Source organism: Lissotriton vulgaris, chromosome 7 (assembly GCF_964263255.1).
Source record: "Lissotriton vulgaris chromosome 7, aLisVul1.2, whole genome shotgun sequence".
In the NCBI taxonomy this organism is placed as follows: Eukaryota; Metazoa; Chordata; class Amphibia; order Caudata; family Salamandridae; genus Lissotriton; species Lissotriton vulgaris.
In genome coordinates this window covers 1,738,666,502-1,738,685,033 of record NC_141695.1, presented here as the reverse complement: position 1 = coordinate 1,738,685,033, position 18,532 = coordinate 1,738,666,502, and the positions used below count along the sequence as shown (strand labels likewise).

At 44.4% G+C, this 18,532-nt stretch overlaps 1 protein-coding gene and 1 long non-coding RNA gene across 2 annotated transcripts in view; one reads left to right on the top strand and one right to left on the bottom strand.

The window, feature by feature from the left end:
• Positions 1–18,532, bottom strand: part of LOC147706528 (alpha-2-macroglobulin-like protein 1) — a 268,374-nt gene that overhangs the window by 73,634 nt on the left and 176,208 nt on the right. The window contains exons 19-24 of the mRNA XM_086932997.1: positions 17,519–17,744; positions 16,773–16,899; positions 13,458–13,579; positions 7,382–7,433; positions 3,043–3,129; positions 2,017–2,193 (exon numbers count right to left, since the gene is read on the bottom strand). Of these exons, the coding sequence (XP_086789123.1) occupies positions 2,017–2,193; positions 3,043–3,129; positions 7,382–7,433; positions 13,458–13,579; positions 16,773–16,899; positions 17,519–17,744 (791 nt within the window). The remainder of the gene's footprint in view (positions 1–2,016; positions 2,194–3,042; positions 3,130–7,381; positions 7,434–13,457; positions 13,580–16,772; positions 16,900–17,518; positions 17,745–18,532) is intronic.
• LOC147706529 (uncharacterized) overlaps positions 1–18,532 on the top strand; it is a 137,676-nt gene that overhangs the window by 97,878 nt on the left and 21,266 nt on the right. The gene's annotated exons all lie outside the window — the stretch shown is intronic.

Here is an 18,532-nt window from a genome sequence, read left to right as displayed (position 1 = left end):
AAAAAAAACAAAAAACACTGAAGTGTGCCAGTTAGAGTCTAGTTAATTGTCTTTAACTTGTGCCCCATCGAGTACTGATTATTAACTCACATCACCATGGGACAGTGGTACTTATTAGCAATTTGAACAATACTGTTGTTTAAATCTAATAAGTTCTATCAATGTTGTCATTCAACACGTAATTAGTGATGCAAATAATATGTATGGGTAACTCGCCTACCACGGGTGATGATTAGATAATTCAGGAAGGAGGGGATGGCTTGAAAAGCTTGGGAGCACCAACAAACCTAAGAGTTTTTGGGTAGTCACAAACCTCTGTGTAGCCCATCCCTGCCCTGGAGACTATCAGGGATTTACTCCTATCTAGGGCAATAATAAATTACTCCCACTGTGGGAAAATAACAAACCCAAAATATATCAGGATTTAAGGGAAAGGGCTTCTTCACAGAAAAAAGGTGAAGATCAGGTAAACATTGTGAAAATAAGATATTGCTCTAGTCTTTGTGGACCACAACTGGACAACCTGCACAACTGTCATCAATAAAGGACAGACATCTAGAATGCAAATAACCAGGTGATATCAGGACTTAAATGTTTCACAATAGGTGATCCAATGTGGAGCTGGCCCAGAAGATACACATGGACTATGGCAAGGAAGGGATGAGTAGGGGGTGCAGGCTGTATAAAAAGTAAAGTCTCCGTGCGGGTCCAGCTCCCAAGATATTGTTTAAAACAGGGGTCTCCAACCTTTTCTGTAGTGAGCGCTACTTCTGATCAGTGAAAATCGTTGTGAGCTACTAGAGTCCAAGCACCTCGCGAATTTCTTTTTAGACACCGACCCATGCCCAGTTTCGTTGACTGTAAACCTAATTAACAATTTCACCTCATTGTTATAAACTTTAAAACAATGCCAAATTGTGCGTTTCACATCACAATTATTAATTACCTTGGCTTAAATCATTGTTTTTTAGGCAATTCTGAAAAGAAACTCATGAAATATTTGACATGCTTGTATGCAATGCCAGAAACATCAGATCCACCCAGGGGGCATTGAAGGGATCACCTTTCCAATAAACCTTGGTTAAATGTTAGCACAATGGAGTATTCCTCAAGGCAGGTTTCCTAGAAATTGGCTTTAAAGTCAAACCTTTTAATAGCAGTTTGTCTAATTTTGGTATGCAATCTTACATAGACTCCAATCATTGAAATATCTATTTAGCATGTTTATTCAAATCTACCTTCAAACTTTTTATGAAAGAAGGCATATATTAAGACAGAATCTACTGGACGGAGGCAGGACGGGGAATGACAAATTACAAAATCTCATACACTCCGTCGACTGCAGGGCTCTCCCTCATGTTCGACAGATCCCACAAGCTCAGACACTTCAAGTTCAACTGGGGTTACTGTGACACTACAGGCAGCCTGCAGGCATGGCCATTAGACTATACCACTATTGCCTCAGTCAGCAGCACTGATGATATTTATCAATATAGATGAAGAAATGCCTCCACATAAATCATAAAATAGCAGTGGAAGCATTCATTGCCCTCTGACGCCAAGCAAGAAGTATCAGCAAAAAGTACCCCCAAGTTAGCAGGAATTACAACACAAATAAGTGTACTGTAGACCCCTGGCTAAGCAAACATTTTATTTCCAAAATCAGCTTTACATTTCCAGCCAAAACACAATCTGCTTTGCCACAAAACACCTTTTCATTTTGGGCAAACTGTATTCCCACAACAAAGTGTGTACACCCAATACCAACTGCATTTATTGAATGCATGGAGTGGTTCCCTAAATAACAGCCAGTCCCTTTCTTTAAGGACTAACGGGCACCATTGCCATTACTGCTCAGAAGGTGCCGCACATGCTGCTGTATCACAATCAAAAGCCTAGGGTCAGGAATGGTCACCTTTACCCAGGATGCCCACCGAAGCAAAATAATGCCCAAGCCCTAAGAGATGCCCTTTACAAGAAACAATGACACATTTATATCAGCCATTCTGCACTCACCGCTCTTCAGGTACTCCTCTGCCTTTTCTTTAATCTCCGGTGTCATCTGATTGGTCCTCGTTAGGTACTGCATGATGTAGATATTGGGGGCAAACTTGACCATGTTCTGCTCGCCACAGCCATAGGGCATGGTCAGGAGTTTGTCGATGTTCTGCAGGGCAGTGCCCATGATGTCACCTATACAGAATAGGGGCAGTGCAGTGATAAGAATGGACGCACACATACAACAGCACTGAACACAAGCTCACAGTTAGTAACACCAATGTAAAGGTTTAGGGAACAAACCTATGGCACTAAAGATGTAATGTACTTCAATGTTTATGAGATTGATAAAGAAGGAGGGAACACATGAATCAAAGAAAGGGAATGAGAAACATGAACAGAAGAGAGGAGAGAGGAGAGAGGGAATGGGGAAAGAAGTGAAGAAGAAGAAAGAGTGGAAAAGAGTGAACGGGAGTGAAAGAGAAAACAATCAAGAGGGAAGAAGGGTGTGAAAGACAACAAATGTGGTCGTGAAGAGAAGAGTGAAGTGTGTGTGTGGGAATAGGAAACAAAAGTTGGATTAAAAAACCAGGCAAATAGAAGGGAGTAAGGAAGGGAAAAGGAGGAAGCAAAAGTTCAACTGCTGGCAAAATGAGAGGAGGGAGGGAGGTATAAAAAAGGGAGGAGTGGCATAAAGGAAAGGAAGGTGGCACTGAACCATAAGCCAATGCAATGAGCCATGAAGCAAGGCGATGGGGCAAGAAATGATGCAACAAATCAGCATATCAGGAAATTCTCTATTGAGACACAGGGATGCAATGAAGCAGGAAGTGGTGCAGAAAATACATCTGGATGTAGTGAACCACCAAGAGAATTTCTAACGTTGGAAGTGTTGCAACAAACGAATACTTCCTGTGACGAACCATGGGAGAATATATACAATCATGATGGAATACAAGGAAATAGGATATTGGTACAAGAAGTGATTCAATATACATAAAGCTCAGCAAAAAGGCAAGTCAAGATAAGGATAGTCTCTCCTACCCAGGGCAGATACATGCGCTCGCTCTGAATCCTTCAGAATGTTCTCCGGGAGCTCCAGAGAGACCAACTCTGAAACCTCACCGTCTCCTAGGGGAAAAAGATAAAGAAACAGCAATATCATATCACTGGTAGAGGCTAGAAACCTTTGAAAGTAGAAACCTAACGCCATGTCTCTTTTTCCCATTCTGTTTCAATTTAACAAACAACTGCTCATTCACAAAAGGCACTTATACCATAAAATCTCATTCTTAAATGTGCACGCAAAGATCAACAAAAGTCAGTGGAGTTTTGCTGGTGGGAAAGAAGTCTCAAGGGCCACAAAGACTGAAATGGGTCTCATCAGTGGAATATGGATCCAATTTTGGGCGGTCTGCAAACACCATAAATTGTATTGGACATATTCATTGCTAGTAGTATCTTGCCAGGAAAGTGACCCACTGTGTTCCCCCACGTTTTATTTCCCTTTATTGTCCCCTCCAAGATCCATCCTTCTTGTTAGTTTGTTACATATGCTATGCAGCAGCTGCGGGTCATCTGTTTTTACTGTCCAGATCATTCACAATATTGATTACCAGGCCCGGTTCTAGAGGGTGGGCCGGGTGGGCCAGGCCCACCCAAACATGAGCCTGGCCCACCCAAACACGAATCTTGGCCTTTGCAGCGACGTCAAGAGGCAACAGAAAATGTGCACTATAATTTAAAACGTTCTTCTGAACGTAATTTATCATCTCCTTCTAGGAGTTGCGTGATTGGGCCTTGGCGCTCTCTCAGGCACCCCCAATCACGCATCTCCTTTGGAAAGGTGAGTTGTGTCCCCGCCCACTTGTGGTAGAATAGGGACATGGTGAAGGGGACAAATCCCTTCTTTGGCACCAGGTGACCTTTGCGTGCTGAATGGATATTTCCTTCTTTTCAGCGCTGGAGAAAAGGAGTTTGTTTATCCTGATTCACCTTTCCTGACCCCCTTCAGCTGCTTATCAGATCGGGCTGTGAGACAGATTTCCAACCCAGCGGGTAAGAGAATGTATGGCTACTTCGTTTTTAAAAAAACCTGCAAAGGCCCAACAAGATACATACTTCAAGTATGCTCAGAGAATGTGTGGCTATTTCGTCATATTATTAAAATCTGTGAGGGCCCAGCAAGACACATACTTTGTGTATGCCGTGTATATTTCACTTAAATTACTTGTATCATTTTCATGACTGGCTCTGCCACAAATGCAAGACAACAGTACAAATGTCCAGATAACTCTGGTGATTAATGGTCCTGCTGGATAGAAATCTTTTGTCTGTTTGTAGTTTTGGGATGCAGATAAACTGTAGTTTATGTGGATAGCTCAGTGAGTTACTGCCTTTGTCACAGAGATCCTTTAGTTACTTGCAGTTCAGAAGTTACAGATCTAACATAGGACAGTGACATATGATCTGTATTCTAAGAGCTGCATACAAACCTGAATGATATAATTAGAAAGTTTTTTGTGTATTGCGATATAGTTAGAATGTCCCCACTCTTTCATTATTCTAATGTTGCTATATAGAGTTCGTTTTGGCAGATGTACATTTTTTATCAGTAAAGACAAACCCTAACCACTGGTGTATGCTTTAAATCCTGAGTTTGTGCTTCTCCAGACCTATCCCTCTTAACACATACTGCCCACCAGTATGGCTGACATGCGAATCCTACACCTGGTAATCCTCATTGGCTTATGTGACATTCCCTATAGGCTGATTTACATATGTGTATGATTCATTGTCTCTGCATAATGTGTGAATTATATAAAGTACTGTGAAACCCTACAGTATGAGTAGCGATATACCACAAATGAAAAGCATATGAGAGTGGCTACGTAGAGATGATGGGCACTGTTGGAGGGTGGCAATAAGGGCATCCGAGGAGAAAGTGAATATGGGGAGAGTCTATGTAGACATGAGGGCACTGTTGGAGGGTAGCAGTGAGCTAATGACAGGAGGAGGTCATGGAGGGCTACGCAGAGATGAGGAGTGGTAGTGAGGGAGTATGAGGAGGGAATCATGAGGGGGTGAGGCTACAGAGAGATGAGGGGCACTGTTGGAGGGTGGTAATGAGGACATCCGGGAAGGAGGTCAATAGGGGAGAGTCTAGGGAGAGATGAGGGGCACTGGTAGAAGGTGGTAGTGTGAGAGTCTGAGGAGGAGGTCATGAGGGAGAAAGGCTACAGAAAGATGACGGGCACTGATGGAGGGTGGTAGTAAAGAGAAAGAGGTCAATGGGGGGGCACCAATAAAGACTTCCACACCAGCGCTAAAGCCAACCCTGTCATGGCCTTTCTGTTTTTGTTTATTAAATTAGCATTCGGGTCATTAGGGCCACTGTGGAGCATATTTTAAAGTGTGTGCTAATTATATTTACTGGTATATTTATTGTTTTAAGTTTGAGGGGGATTTTACTCATTTTTTTTACCAGGAATAATGAAAAAGGATCCGGATGGTGGCTGATATGGGGCTGGGGCCCAAGGTCAGCTGTGAGATAAGGTGCCCAAGAGATGGATGGTAGAAAATGGATAATCAGGGCTGGAAGGGAGTGTGCTGCAGAGTCCGGGGTTAGGTGGCGTTAGGAATGAAGCGAGATTCTCTCTGAAGGCTGGCAACGAGGGAGGCTGAGTAGTGTTACTTGCCTGATACTCCCACCTCAGAAACCTCCTTTTCACATCAAAGGGACATTACATGGGATGCATTTTAAAAAAGAAAAATGAAATGTCTGTTTCATTTTTGGTAAGAGCAGGCAGCAGTCCGTGGGACCACTGCTTGCTCTTAAAAAATATTTTCACATCCTTTCACAAAGGGGAAGGGCTCCCCTGGTGACCCTTTCCTCTTTCAAGTGGATTACTACCTATTTGGAGTAGGAGGTAAACTGCAAGTGTTTTGTGACTTTAATTGTGGTCGCAAAACAATGATGCATACAAATGCGGCTCGCTATTAGGAAGGGACGACCCTTGTTAATACCGTCTTGCACAATACCGTTTGTACATGCGAGCATGGCAGGGCCACATAGGCCCCTGGCTGGGTGACATACTGACCAATCACAGCGCTGCTTAGAGCATTGTGATTGGCTTAGGGGAGGAAGCCTGGCTGCCTGCTTCCTGTTTTTTTAATGAATATTATTAAATTGAACCCCTCCCCACCAGACCTCTGCGCTCGACCCCCCGCCAACCCGCTATTCCTCTCCCCCCACTCCCTCCCACGAGTCGCGACTGCCGCAGTGGCCCACCCGAATGCACTCTTGGCCCACCCAAATAAAAATTCCTGGAGCCGGGCCTGTTGATTACTCTGCCCATCTTGGGCAGGAGTTTCAACTTTTCAGATTGCATTCAGTTCCAACTATTAAAACGCGTACTCATCCATGAATCTGTGGATTCACTTTTCTATTGCCCCCCCCCCCCAATCACTCGTTCGTCCTCTAGCATGCTCACCCCAATCTTTGATAATTTCCTCTCATTAAACACAAACTGAGTAAAAGTAACGGGCTAAAACATGACCGGCTGGAATGCTTCCATGTGTGATTGCCAGTGGTTAGACTATTTGCAAACATTCCTACAATTACCTTTTATGTATTTTGATGTAACGCTCTAAGTGGCCAAGGGTATGCTAGACATGGGTTCTGTGCTATCTGTGCCACTGGAACTGAGATGCATCTGACTGAAGATGCACAACTAGGCTGGATTGTGTGTGTTCCTGTTCAGAGAGGACCTGGCTAGGCAGTCTGGGTTGCACGGTTCCTTCTGGAGCAGGATCAAGGGTGATTTGTGAATGACTGGGTCTAATCCGAGGTGGCACAGTGGGTTAAAAAGGAAACACATGATTTCCAGTAGTTAGGCTATTCCTCCCATCATCTTTGTAGGTTTGATGTCACACCCTAAGTGACCACGTGTATGCTCAGGCGTGTCTCTAAGTTGGCTCCGACTGAAGAGGCCCAACTACGTCTAAAAGGGCTTAGTTTGCCTGTGTTCCGGTTCAGAGAGACACTGGTTTGGAAGTTCAGGCTGGACTGTTCGTATTCGAGCACAACCAATGTGGATGAACATATGGCTGGGTCTAACCTAAGACGGTATAGTGGTCAGAAAACGATTGGTTGGAGTGCTGCCCCAAGCATCTCCTAGCGGTTAGACTATTTGCAAGTATTCCTCTCATCGTCTTTTAGTGTTTTACATTCCCTCTCAATGAGGCAGTCTCCATTAGTCTCTCCCAGGGAGGAGACTGACACTCTGCTGCATCTGAAGCAAGCATGGCTTCTATATCTTAGTTGGTTCTAGTGGTGAAGTTTCCACATGTCCCGCCCACAAAATGGCAGTCAGAGCTTTACCTTGTGCACAGAAGAGAGAGCTGTGAGCCTTCTCCTGCAGGACGCCACCGGGCTGAAAAGACAGAAGAGGAAACAATCAGAGAACTTCCAAGTGAGTCAGGACTCAGCATGCACTTCAGAGACACACACAGTCGTTTGATCAAGTAAAGTACCACTGACTAGCTGGCCCCATCTTTGCCGCGGGGACCCAAGTTACACCCCAAAAGGGATAGGAGGGCCCATACAGACGTAAGGCCGCCATTAAAAGCCCTAGTATGACATCAGATTCCTGGAGTAAAGTTACAGCCAGAAGGCAGGTTACTGGAGTGTTGTTACAGTCAAAAGTCAGGTTACTGGAGTCTGTCTGGAGTCTGGGTTCTCAGATTCTGCCGCCGCGTGATGTCAGGTTTTTCAGAAGGATTCTAGTTTGACATCAGTTTTATAGTGTGATATTACAGTCAGACTTAAGTGTCCTGAATCTGGCCCAGAGGCTAGCATCATTACTAGAGTAATGCCACATTCTGATATTATGTTCTTGGAGTAGCATTTCAATCTCCTGCCATTCTCCTTAAGTGATGTCAAACGGAGCGTGTGAGTGAGTGTAACAATTCTAAATCCCATATGTTGACAGACCTAACGAAACAATGACATATTGATTAACATGACACATAGCACTAGCTTTTTCCTATCACTATTTCTCTTTCCCTTGCTGTCTCTCTCTCTCTCCTCTATTCTCTCTCTTTCCTTCCCTCTCTCCCACTACTTCTTTATCTCTTCTTGATTTCCATGGCTAGAATATCCCAAAAGAACAATCCCATAAAGGAGGCAAAGCATTACATATTCATTTGAAAAACGAAATACCTTACTGAAGTGATAAATAAAAGAAATAGAACACACTATCTTTATTGTTGTTGTAATCAAGTAAAGACAAATAAATAAAGTGGTTTCATTTAAAATCAGAAACAAGTGAGCACTTGTCTTTCAAATCATATTGTCATCATAAATCATAATGTAACTTCTGGTTTTATCGCTCCATCGTAATATTAACAGGATTTTGGAAATCTAATAGAATTAGCCACCAGTCTTGGATTGTTATTGTTCATAATTCCAAGACAGCTATCAGATTGCATATAGATGCAGAGTGTTTTCAAAAGGAAAAGTGTCAGAGACAGGACACAAAGTATTCTGCACTACACAGTCTAAAGTTTTCAAAGATTTATTAGGCAACGAGTTTCAACCAATCCGTCTTCCTCATGGCCTTGAATACTTATAGTGCACAATTTCCTTATAAAATGCAACATAAACAATAGACATAGAAAACGCCTATGTGAGTTTGGTTCATATAATAGACATGGAAAACATTTGTAAGCTTGATTAATCGTCTGTTATTCTGAATATAGGCAGCTCACGTTTATGGTCACAAAAAAGAGTCGTTCTCATATTACTGTCAGACTCAAACAAATAACACCAAAATATAAAGAAAAAGATATATGTTGTCTTGCATTACTATTTGAATGCTTCAAAAAACTCATAAATGCACATTTTTAGTCCTATTTAAAGCGCATGCGCGCATCGTCTAGGTATTCCTTTTTTACTGTAAAATAAAACATGGGGAAAATGAAGGGGGAATAATTTACATGTGAAGCCGTAATGGATAGGGGAACTTGTTTCTTTGTTCGCACGTTTGCTGCAACCACGGCAGCACACGTGCTCACAAAGTACAATCAACTTTCAGCAGCACAGAAGGCAAAGTGCAGGTTTAACGGTTGAATGAAGGTACAACGCATGCCTGAAAAAAGCATGCCTGTACCACGCAGTCTCTACCATGGCAGCGTCTTTACCATGCATGCCTTTACCATGCATGCCTGTACCACGCAGTCTCTACCATGGCAGCGTCTTTACCACGCATGCCTTTACCATGCAATTTCGTGGTAAAGAAATGGTGGGTAAAGGGACATGCGTTCTAAAAATCACACCCTTGCCCCCTGCAGTGAAAATGGTCCTTTTTCTCGCTGCTCTGAGACCTAAAAATTAAACCCACACCCTAAAAACTACCCTGACCCAAGCCCCCTGCTGTGAGCCTTAAGGACTGTCCCCTACATCCCTAAACTACCCAGACCCTGCCCCCGCAGACTAAAACTGCCCTCTGCCTTCTAAACTGTCTCTTTCCCCCCCTGCCCTGGTCCCTAAAAAATAACCCAACACCTCAAAAACTACCCCGACCCCAGCCCCCCTGCCCTGAGCCCTAAAAACTGGCCCCTACATTGCTGAACTACCCCAACTCAGCCCCTCTTGCCCTGAGGCCTAAAACTGTCTCCTGCCCTGTGAACTGTCCCTTTCCCCCTGCCCCGCCTTAGCCCTAAAAACTGCTCCACCCTAAAAACTACGCTGACACCAGTCCCCCTCCCTGAGCCCAAAAAACTGTCAACTACAGCCCCCCCATTCCCTGAACCCTAACACTGCTCCCTGCTCTACAAACAACACCGAACCCCTCCTGAGTCCTAAACCCTCCCCCACTCCAAAGAACCATTCCCCCAAAACCAGGCCCCAGCCCCACATACCTCACCACGTCCTCTGCCGATTCCCCATTGACCTTCCTCTTCCTTTCTTCCTCTTCCACCCAGCTGCTCGGCAACTAGGCCGCGCATTGCCTTAACCATGTATATATGTGTAGTTAAGGCATATGCGTGGTTAAGGCAAGAGTGGTTAGGCATGCGTTGGTCAGACACGCTTGGCTGAGCGCGCGTTGTTCCGACCATTTCCCAGGTTTGACAACCAAGTGGCTTAAGTGTTCCTTTCAATGGAAATGCAAGCAGACAAGAGCATCTGCCTAGTGGCAAACAATCACACAAGTGTTAGCCACAACATGATGAATTGTGCGTCTTCGTCCCGACGTCTAGAAACTGAGACAACAACAGTTCATACTGCATAACAAAGGTAAAATAATGACCGCACTATGCACAATTTTCGCAATACACATCCATCTCAAAACGGCTAGCAGCATCCGCAGCTTCGTAACCTACCGGGAACCTCCTGCTCTTCCCCAAAAGTATTCTCAGTATGAGCAAGATATCCCACACCACAAGAAAAAACATAGGTTTTTTTCTATGTCTATTGTTTACGGTATGTTTAATAAGGAAATTGTGCACTATATGTTTTCAAGGCCATGAGGAAGGCCAATTGGTTGAAACACGTTGCCTATTAAATCTTTGGAAATTTTACGACTGTGGAGTGTGGAATACTTTGTGTCCTGACTCAGACATTTTGCCTTTTGAAAATACATAACGGTATCTGCATCTGTTTTTCCGCACCGACCCGCTTGTAGGAAGAGAATGGGCTACTTGCGGGAACATTCAAGACGGTGGCTACCATCTTACAATAGACTAAGGGATGGAAAGAGAGAAAGTAGGTGTCAGAAAAAGAATGAAAGACAACCATATTCCCTGATGTCTGTGGTGGGAGGACACCCTCAACCAATAAACAAGCATTTGCAATGCAATAGGTCTCGCATCTACGCAAGTTCGAGCTATTGACTTTGCAAATAACAATGCTTTTTATTTTTGTTTTCGTTTTTAAAACATAAATAAAAGGCAGTGTCAATAGCTCAAACTTGCGTAAATGCGAGACCTCTTGAATTGCACATGCTTTTTGATTAATGTGTGTGGGGAGGTTGCTTTCCACAACCTTAACAACCTTAACGGTTTTTAAGGCATAAAGTCAATGATTTTGGAAGCATACTTAACCGAATAAACTTGGATATTGCAACATGTTGACAGTAAAGTCAGACAGTAAAATTAACTAATCCCAGTTTGTCCCAGCACCCCCGATAGTGGCGGAGGTGGGGCATCCTGTTAAACCCAGCAATCCCACAGTTTACATTTCACCTGCTAAAATGAGTCCCCTCTTCAATACAAACCCAACAGACACAATACCTTCCCTGGATGTTTTCTAAACTCCCCTCTCTTATCTTTCCCCAAATATTGTCGTGCACAGTACACGTTACACACATGAAGTGTATAATCAGATCAACCAACGGTCCCACCTGCCAGCCACTGGAAAAGAAACAGGGGCTAGGTGAATAAATAAAAGCTGAAAGGTCCTATATTGTTAACTGTTTCAGCAGTTTCCAAATAACCGCGTTCACCTAACAGCCACGCCCGCGCTCATTGCTCACTTTGGGACGCAGACTGGGTAGAAATTGCACTTTTATTTGCCACGTATAGCATTACTTTGAGACAGAAGGCGGCCTGTGGGCATTAAAGCATTATTAATCCTACCTTCGTGCCTCTAAAACAGCTACAGCAGGCAGATGATAAACATGTTTATTCTTGACTGAGTGTGTGCATTGCAGTATTATACCTCTACTGGTACTTTGTATGCTTTTGCAACCTGCACACGTCACTTTTTCCTCCTGTAATGTACCGTTTGCTACCTCTTGTATTTGTTTGCTCACAATTGTCACTTTTGCCTCAAGTAACAAAGTTTGCTTTTGTAATTGCTTCACTTGTAATTTTCTCCTCAAGTATCCGTTCTGTTCCTATTGTGAAGCACTCCGACGCCTTCGGGTAAAGTCTGTGCTATAGAAAAACGCATTAAATAAATAAATAAATAAAAAAATGATACCCATTGCAGTGAGGAGTTTCGTGAGTGTGGACTTGGTGCCGTCTCTGCACATGTCACGGTGTATGCGGCGGCTACTGCCATAGCACAGGGATGCAGGGCTGCTGAAATCAAAGTGCGCACTGAAAATAAAAAGTGTAAGCAGTGCCCTGAGCTGCTGCGAAAAGAAACCCGAGCTCTGGAGACGAGTGTCTGGGCACCCCCTGCCGGCGTGCTACCTCCTCTCCGGCGCAGGGCTCCTCGGGGAATGTTGCAGCACACACTGATCACTCCCAAGCCCACCCCACTCCTGGCAGCGCCGCAGTACCCTGGAAGCGCTCCGGCTTTCATCATCCAAGCCTCGGTGAAGGCTCTGCTCAGACACGCCTTCACCGTTCGCTGGTTCTCAGCCTGGCTTGGCTCTGAAAGCAACGCCGAATATTGGGAATACTCACTGTTACCTGGCAGCGTAGACTGCCTCTGTGCTCACACAAAGCGATAAACAAGCGCAGGCGGGCCCGCGGCCTTTGTTCTTCTACTTCCATGGCCCTGGTCTGCCCGCTGTCCTCGGGCTCGGGTCGTGCGCAGCTGATATTAGACCCAGGTCATTGTCCGTTCTCTTTCCGCGGCGGGCGGGGACGCGCGCACTCGCTCAGTGCGTAAGAGGGATGCACTGGTCCTAGTTCTCTTTCGCAGCTGTATAGAAGGCCGAGAGGGGGCACGCGCCGGCAGTCAGACGGACGGACGGACCGAGCGCCATGGAGCCGCCGCTGCTGCTCACCGCCTGCTGCTCGGCGGGGCCCTCGCCGACCTCTCCGGTGAGTGTGAGGAAGGAGGGGGGGGGAACATCTCACCGCTGGGGGGTGGCGGCGGGGATTGGGTGTCGCTGTATGTGTGTGTGTGTGTGTGTGTACGTATATGTGCACTCGTGTGTCTGTGTGTGTGCTCGTGTGCGTGTGTCTGTGTGTGCGCGCTCGTGTGTGTGCGTGCGTGCGTGCTTGTGCGTTAAGCAGGGGCTGTGGCTGTGTGTGTGTATGCGAGAAGTGCATGAGGCTTCCAAGGAGAGAAAGAGGAGACAGGAGATGGTGAGCACGCCCGCGACCTGATCCGATTCCGGCTACGCGGGCACATCTCCTGTCTCCTCTTTCTCTCCTTGGAAGGAGAACCGCCGACAATAGGCTCGCTCTGCGACATGGCTTCGCCATGTGTCGCAGGTGCGAGACCTAAAAAGCAGGAAATACCTGCTCTGGGTGCAAGGCAAATGCAAGAACAGGGAGGAAGGCCATCATATCAGGAGGAGGGAATTGAAATAGACAAGAAAGCTGTCAAATCATAACCAAAGGGCTGACCAAATTCACACTCTTAAGCATACATTAATGTGTTGGTCACAACACTACCTGCAGCAAGACCGCAAAACTGTAAACAATGAACAAGAAAATAAATATAGTCTAATATGGCAAGGACACAGCTGGGAGTAATTTCCCATTAGAACATTTACCTTGACAAGAATGGGCTTGATGATTGTGTCAATGCGCCCTTCAGTGGGTGTCACAGTGATCTCATTGCCGCATGCATCTTTGGAGTCCAGAGCTTCCGTGGTGACCGTCAGGTTCACTTCACCTGAAAAGTGGGAGAGGACACTGGGTGAGATAGGCCGACAAGGTGACGGGGAGTGGCAGGATCCATGGAGCAGGTGAATAGAGAGAACGAGAATGTAAGGTGTAAATGAAAGAGGAGGAGGTAAAATCCGAAGGGGATAACAGCATGAGCAAAGTAGGCACAAGAAGGTTGAAGGAAAGAAGGAAAGAAGAATGGAGGTCAGGAATTAAATAGCCTGTAGGGCTAAAAATATGATGGAACTGCTGATGTCACATGATGTATTTTGTGTGAACTCGTCTACAAAGCAATGTGTTATGGTTTTTAGCCCCTTATTAAAAATGTGCATTTAACAATATCATCTCATTGCCCAAAATGCCCAACTGACTTCATGGTGTTTTAACTCTGCGCTCAGCTCAGCTAACTTAACATATTAACTTGCATCGTTTTCCAATAATTGTATTTAGATTCAGTTTGTGAGTTGAATTTCCTGTGATGAATATGAACAGGAGTGTAGAGAAGAGGTCTTTTTAAAGACAGTCTTCATTGCTTAGATTGCCTGATCTAAGAGACTCCCTTCTGAAGCCACTTTGCCTTACCAGATTCTAAATGTTCTTGGTAACGAGAGGTACTTCCTTGACCGGGTCATTTAATTCATTTGCTGGAGAAAAAAATACAAAAGGCAGAAATTCCCCAAGCAAGTTTTGACTGCATACCACATTTTTAAAGTTTTAGTTCAATGTAAGAATAGCTAATAGAAAAATAACAGAACAAACCAGAGGAACTAAAATTTGCAGTGATAAAGAAAATTCCTACAAAAACCTCAGGACAGAAATATATAGCAAGAGGGTAATGGCACCCATGAAAATTACACCTTGATTGCATTGTGACAGTGGCTTCGTCCTCATAAGGTCCCCTTAGTAAGTGTAGTTTACCGGAAAAGTAAGTGCGGAGGAGGACGTTGCTGTCCTCTTGCCTTGGCAGATTTTCATGTGGAGTATTTGTGTTTCCTTCATCTTGAAATAGAGTAAAAACCCCATTGGAAGATTGTCCAAAACCACTGGAAAATGTTAAGATTTGACATGACCACCTGTGACTCCTCTGTAGCTCCAGGGAGCCATCTGTAATTTACTGCCTGTAGCTCACAGCACAGGAGCAAATGATCAACCAAGGGTGACACATACTGGGTGACAGAAGCCTCCACCATCAATGCGATAGGAAACAATGAAAATACTTCATCAAGCGCGACCACTGCTCAGGCAGGAGGAGAACACAGTGATGTGCCAACCCCGGATTAAGAGAGACTACAAGTTAGAGCAAATGGCAGCTTCTTAGCCAAGATATGGTCGTGGAGCACCTTCCACGCTGGTCCCAGAGGGGCTTCACAAGACCCAAGAAAGAGTTCTGTAAGAGATTTCTGCAGGTGTTAGTTGGCCAGTGAAACTGCACTTTTTGAAGTTGCTAATTCAGGAAGGTTCCCCAACTTCCCTCACCTTCACTATACTAAACAACTCCTGCACTACAAATATTGGTAGCAAAGTTGTTTCGAGGAGTACTTTTTTTTCAGTTTTATACTTTGAACACTACTTGCATAGTGATAGTTCCTAATCATTGACAGTCAGCTACTCACTGGCATGTGAAGTGCCCCTTGAGGCACCCACACGGCTTCACTATTTCCTGGCACAGAAACAGATATTCCTGATGTCCTGAGGACGCAGTGTGTGGCTTGACAAAGAAACCGAGAGCTGCTCCGACCAATCAATAACTATGGTAGGAGCCACTCTGATGAACAAATCTTTTCTTAAGCTGGACATTTTTTGTAGCCACTTCTTGGTGTTTTAGCTTTTTCTGTCTATTTTACCATTGATCTGGATACATGTTTAAGTTTGTTCTACAATGGAGATGGTGGGAGCGGAAGGGGATACAGACACCTTTTCACCATAAATTTTAATCTTATCTCATTGAGAAAATGACATTATAAATAATTTGCAATTAAGTTTTGAAGAAAAGAATGCAGTCTTGTCAAAACTGATTTACAACACATCTCCTGGCTAATCCTTTCCGTACACAATACATTTATTGAATGGGCTGAGTCAATGTGAGAAATATAAAGATGGATTAGACCTGTCACTGACATGATATTTACATCTGGACCATATGGGGGTGAAGTTTGTAGTCACCCCAGAGGGGCCCATAGATAGAGTTTTAGGAGTGATATCCTGCAAGTGAGGACTGACTTTCAGTTGCAATCAATTTAAGTAGATGTTTGAGACACAATCATAATCTATAGGATTACGTTACTTGAAGACTCCAGATGCGACAACGAGATTCGGGGGCTAAAACAAACCAACTTTGACTTTGGAGAATCAGATAATCCTTCTCCCCATTTAAGGCTAACTTGAGACAGGGTAAATCTGTTCAGGTTTTTCTTTTAAATAGTTTTCAATCTGTGCTGCATTTTGAATTGAATTAAATGACATTTGATAAAGAATAGGAAATCCCCTATATGTTCCTACTGGACATAGATTAGCGGTACCCTCATTCTAGGTGTCCATGGCAGCAGGGTCACCGGCAGCCAGGTCCTAAAAACACCACCATGCTTAGCATGGCACTGTGTCTCCATGTTGACGCGGCTGTAAATGGTGGCGGTCTGGCCAATATAAATCAGTGGGCTCTTCAGCCACCATTCCGTGGGGGCGTTAATGCCTCCTGATAACCCTCAGAATGATGCATGGAGGGAAAAAGCAACAAGGGACAAAGGCAGGAGATTAAAAAGATTAATTAATTTGGTGGGGAAAATGGTAATGATAGATTGGGCTTGGTGTGATCAAAGGAAACTTAAAGTGAGTGTGAAATGAAGAGAGGCGATGGACTGACTTCAGAGGATGAAGGGGATCAGGATGGAGTAAGTGGGAGGTGAGAAGGATGATTTGGGGAAATAAGATGGGGAGGGTACGAATGAGAGGGAATGAAGAGATGAGAAGCAACTGCTTGTAGGGAATTTCTGAGGAATTAAATGATTTAACGAAGAGATGAAGACTTTAGCTGAAAGAAAAAAAAGACCAATGATTAAGAAGTAAGTAGTAAGGAATGAAGGAAGGAAGAAAATGAAGGAAAACAGAAGAGGAAAAAGGAGAAAATTCAAATATGTAAGAATGGAGAAAAGGAATAAACAGCAGAAGAAAAGAACAAACACTGAAGCAAGAAGTAGCATTACCCAGCTTCATCGCTGTGACCGACCAAGAGAATGTCTTCCCTTCGCTGGGACCGAGACAGGAGGTGTACTCGCTTTTAGGATGGGCTTCCACCTTGAACTCCTCTGATTTCAAAAGATGTATTTGGATCTGCACGGGATCAACACATCACATAAATCTTCGCATTCTCTAGTTGTCCCTAACTGCTGCATCTTTTACTAAACATCAGCTACAGTCCTAATTTTGTCATCTTTCTGCCACATTGATTTTTAGATGACCTTTAATATTTTTTCACTTTCTGGCAACTAGCAACCAACTTTGCCTTTACCTCAATAGTTGATTAATTACCCTTGAATGTGCAGAAAGGGGCCCAAGATATCTCTTAGGGATATTGGACAACATTACCAAAGATATATCTACTGTTCTTCAAAACATTGAAAAAACTAAACTGTCCTTCCCTGAATAACATTGAGACCTATTTATTAAACAATTGGAAGAAAGGAACTAAAAAAAAGGGGATTTGACAAAGATGACCCTGAAATATTATACATATTCAATATGAACACCAACCAACAGATGTTGGTGAATAGCCCTGTTGGTAATCCTTGCCGCTACTGACAGTCATTTTTACTGGAGCACGCCCATCAGTCCATCCCATGCATGATAAAATATTAGGTGCCTCGTTTGCACAAGAAGATGTATCTGTGAAATCCCCATCGAGGTCTCCGGACTTGGCCACTTCGCTCTGCCCTGCTCTCTATGTACTCGCCTTTATGGACTCCTTCATATAGTTGAAGACGCTGGCCTTGAGGGTGAAGGTCTCGTCCCGCACCACAGAGTATGGCAGTGAGAGCTCTGCGAAGAAGGGCTTGAAAGCCCTCAGCGTCACTGGGGAAGACATCCCAAAACCGATATCCGCCAGACAGAAGGTACTGGCAACCCAATCTGTGATGGTGTCGGGGACGGTGACAGGGACTGTAGCGGTCCCAGACTCTCTGGAATGAGAAAGGGGAAAGGTGCAATCAGAGGGATATCTAGGCCATGAGGTCAGAAGCTAAGAGAGGGAGATTAGTATCAATGTTTTGCAGTGGTGCAACATTAAGTAATGCTACACCAATCCCAGAAGGAGCTCCATATCCCATAGTCAGAAGAGCCAGAACACCACATCATTTCCGGCCACAAAGTGCCATGGTCCACATAACTAAGGATAGCACTTTCAGCTTCCTTCATCCAAGCAACGGCTATGAGTGGTATGAACTGCACAAAATACCATTCTAGCTGTCTTTTGATAAATTACCGCTCATGTTCTGCACAAACAGGTCTCCATCATAGATACCTGGGGCTTAATTAAAAGCCCCATGCGCCACGGGTGTGCCACGTTGCGTGACGCAGCTGGAGCACAACCTGCTGCGTGTTATTTAGAAACACACATAAAGCCACCCTGCGTAGCTTTACCTGTGCTTGTAAATATCGCCCCTTTTCACGCAACACTTTGTGTGTTAGGCCCGTGACATGGGTGTTGTTGATGGTGTTCCCATGCCACACCCATGTACTCTGATACATTTTCATATTTACGAACAATCGTAAACCTGGACATTCCATCAAGGCGCAACGAGGAGAAATGTTTCCATTTCTCCTCGTTTTTTTCCTCTTGCAATGCGTGCTGCATTCTACAGAATGCACTGGAGGAGGAAACCACCTCAATTGATTGTTTTGTGCATGAAGGTGCCCCTTTCCTGCACAAAAGCAATCTCCCCACGACACAGACATCCTTGCCCCATGC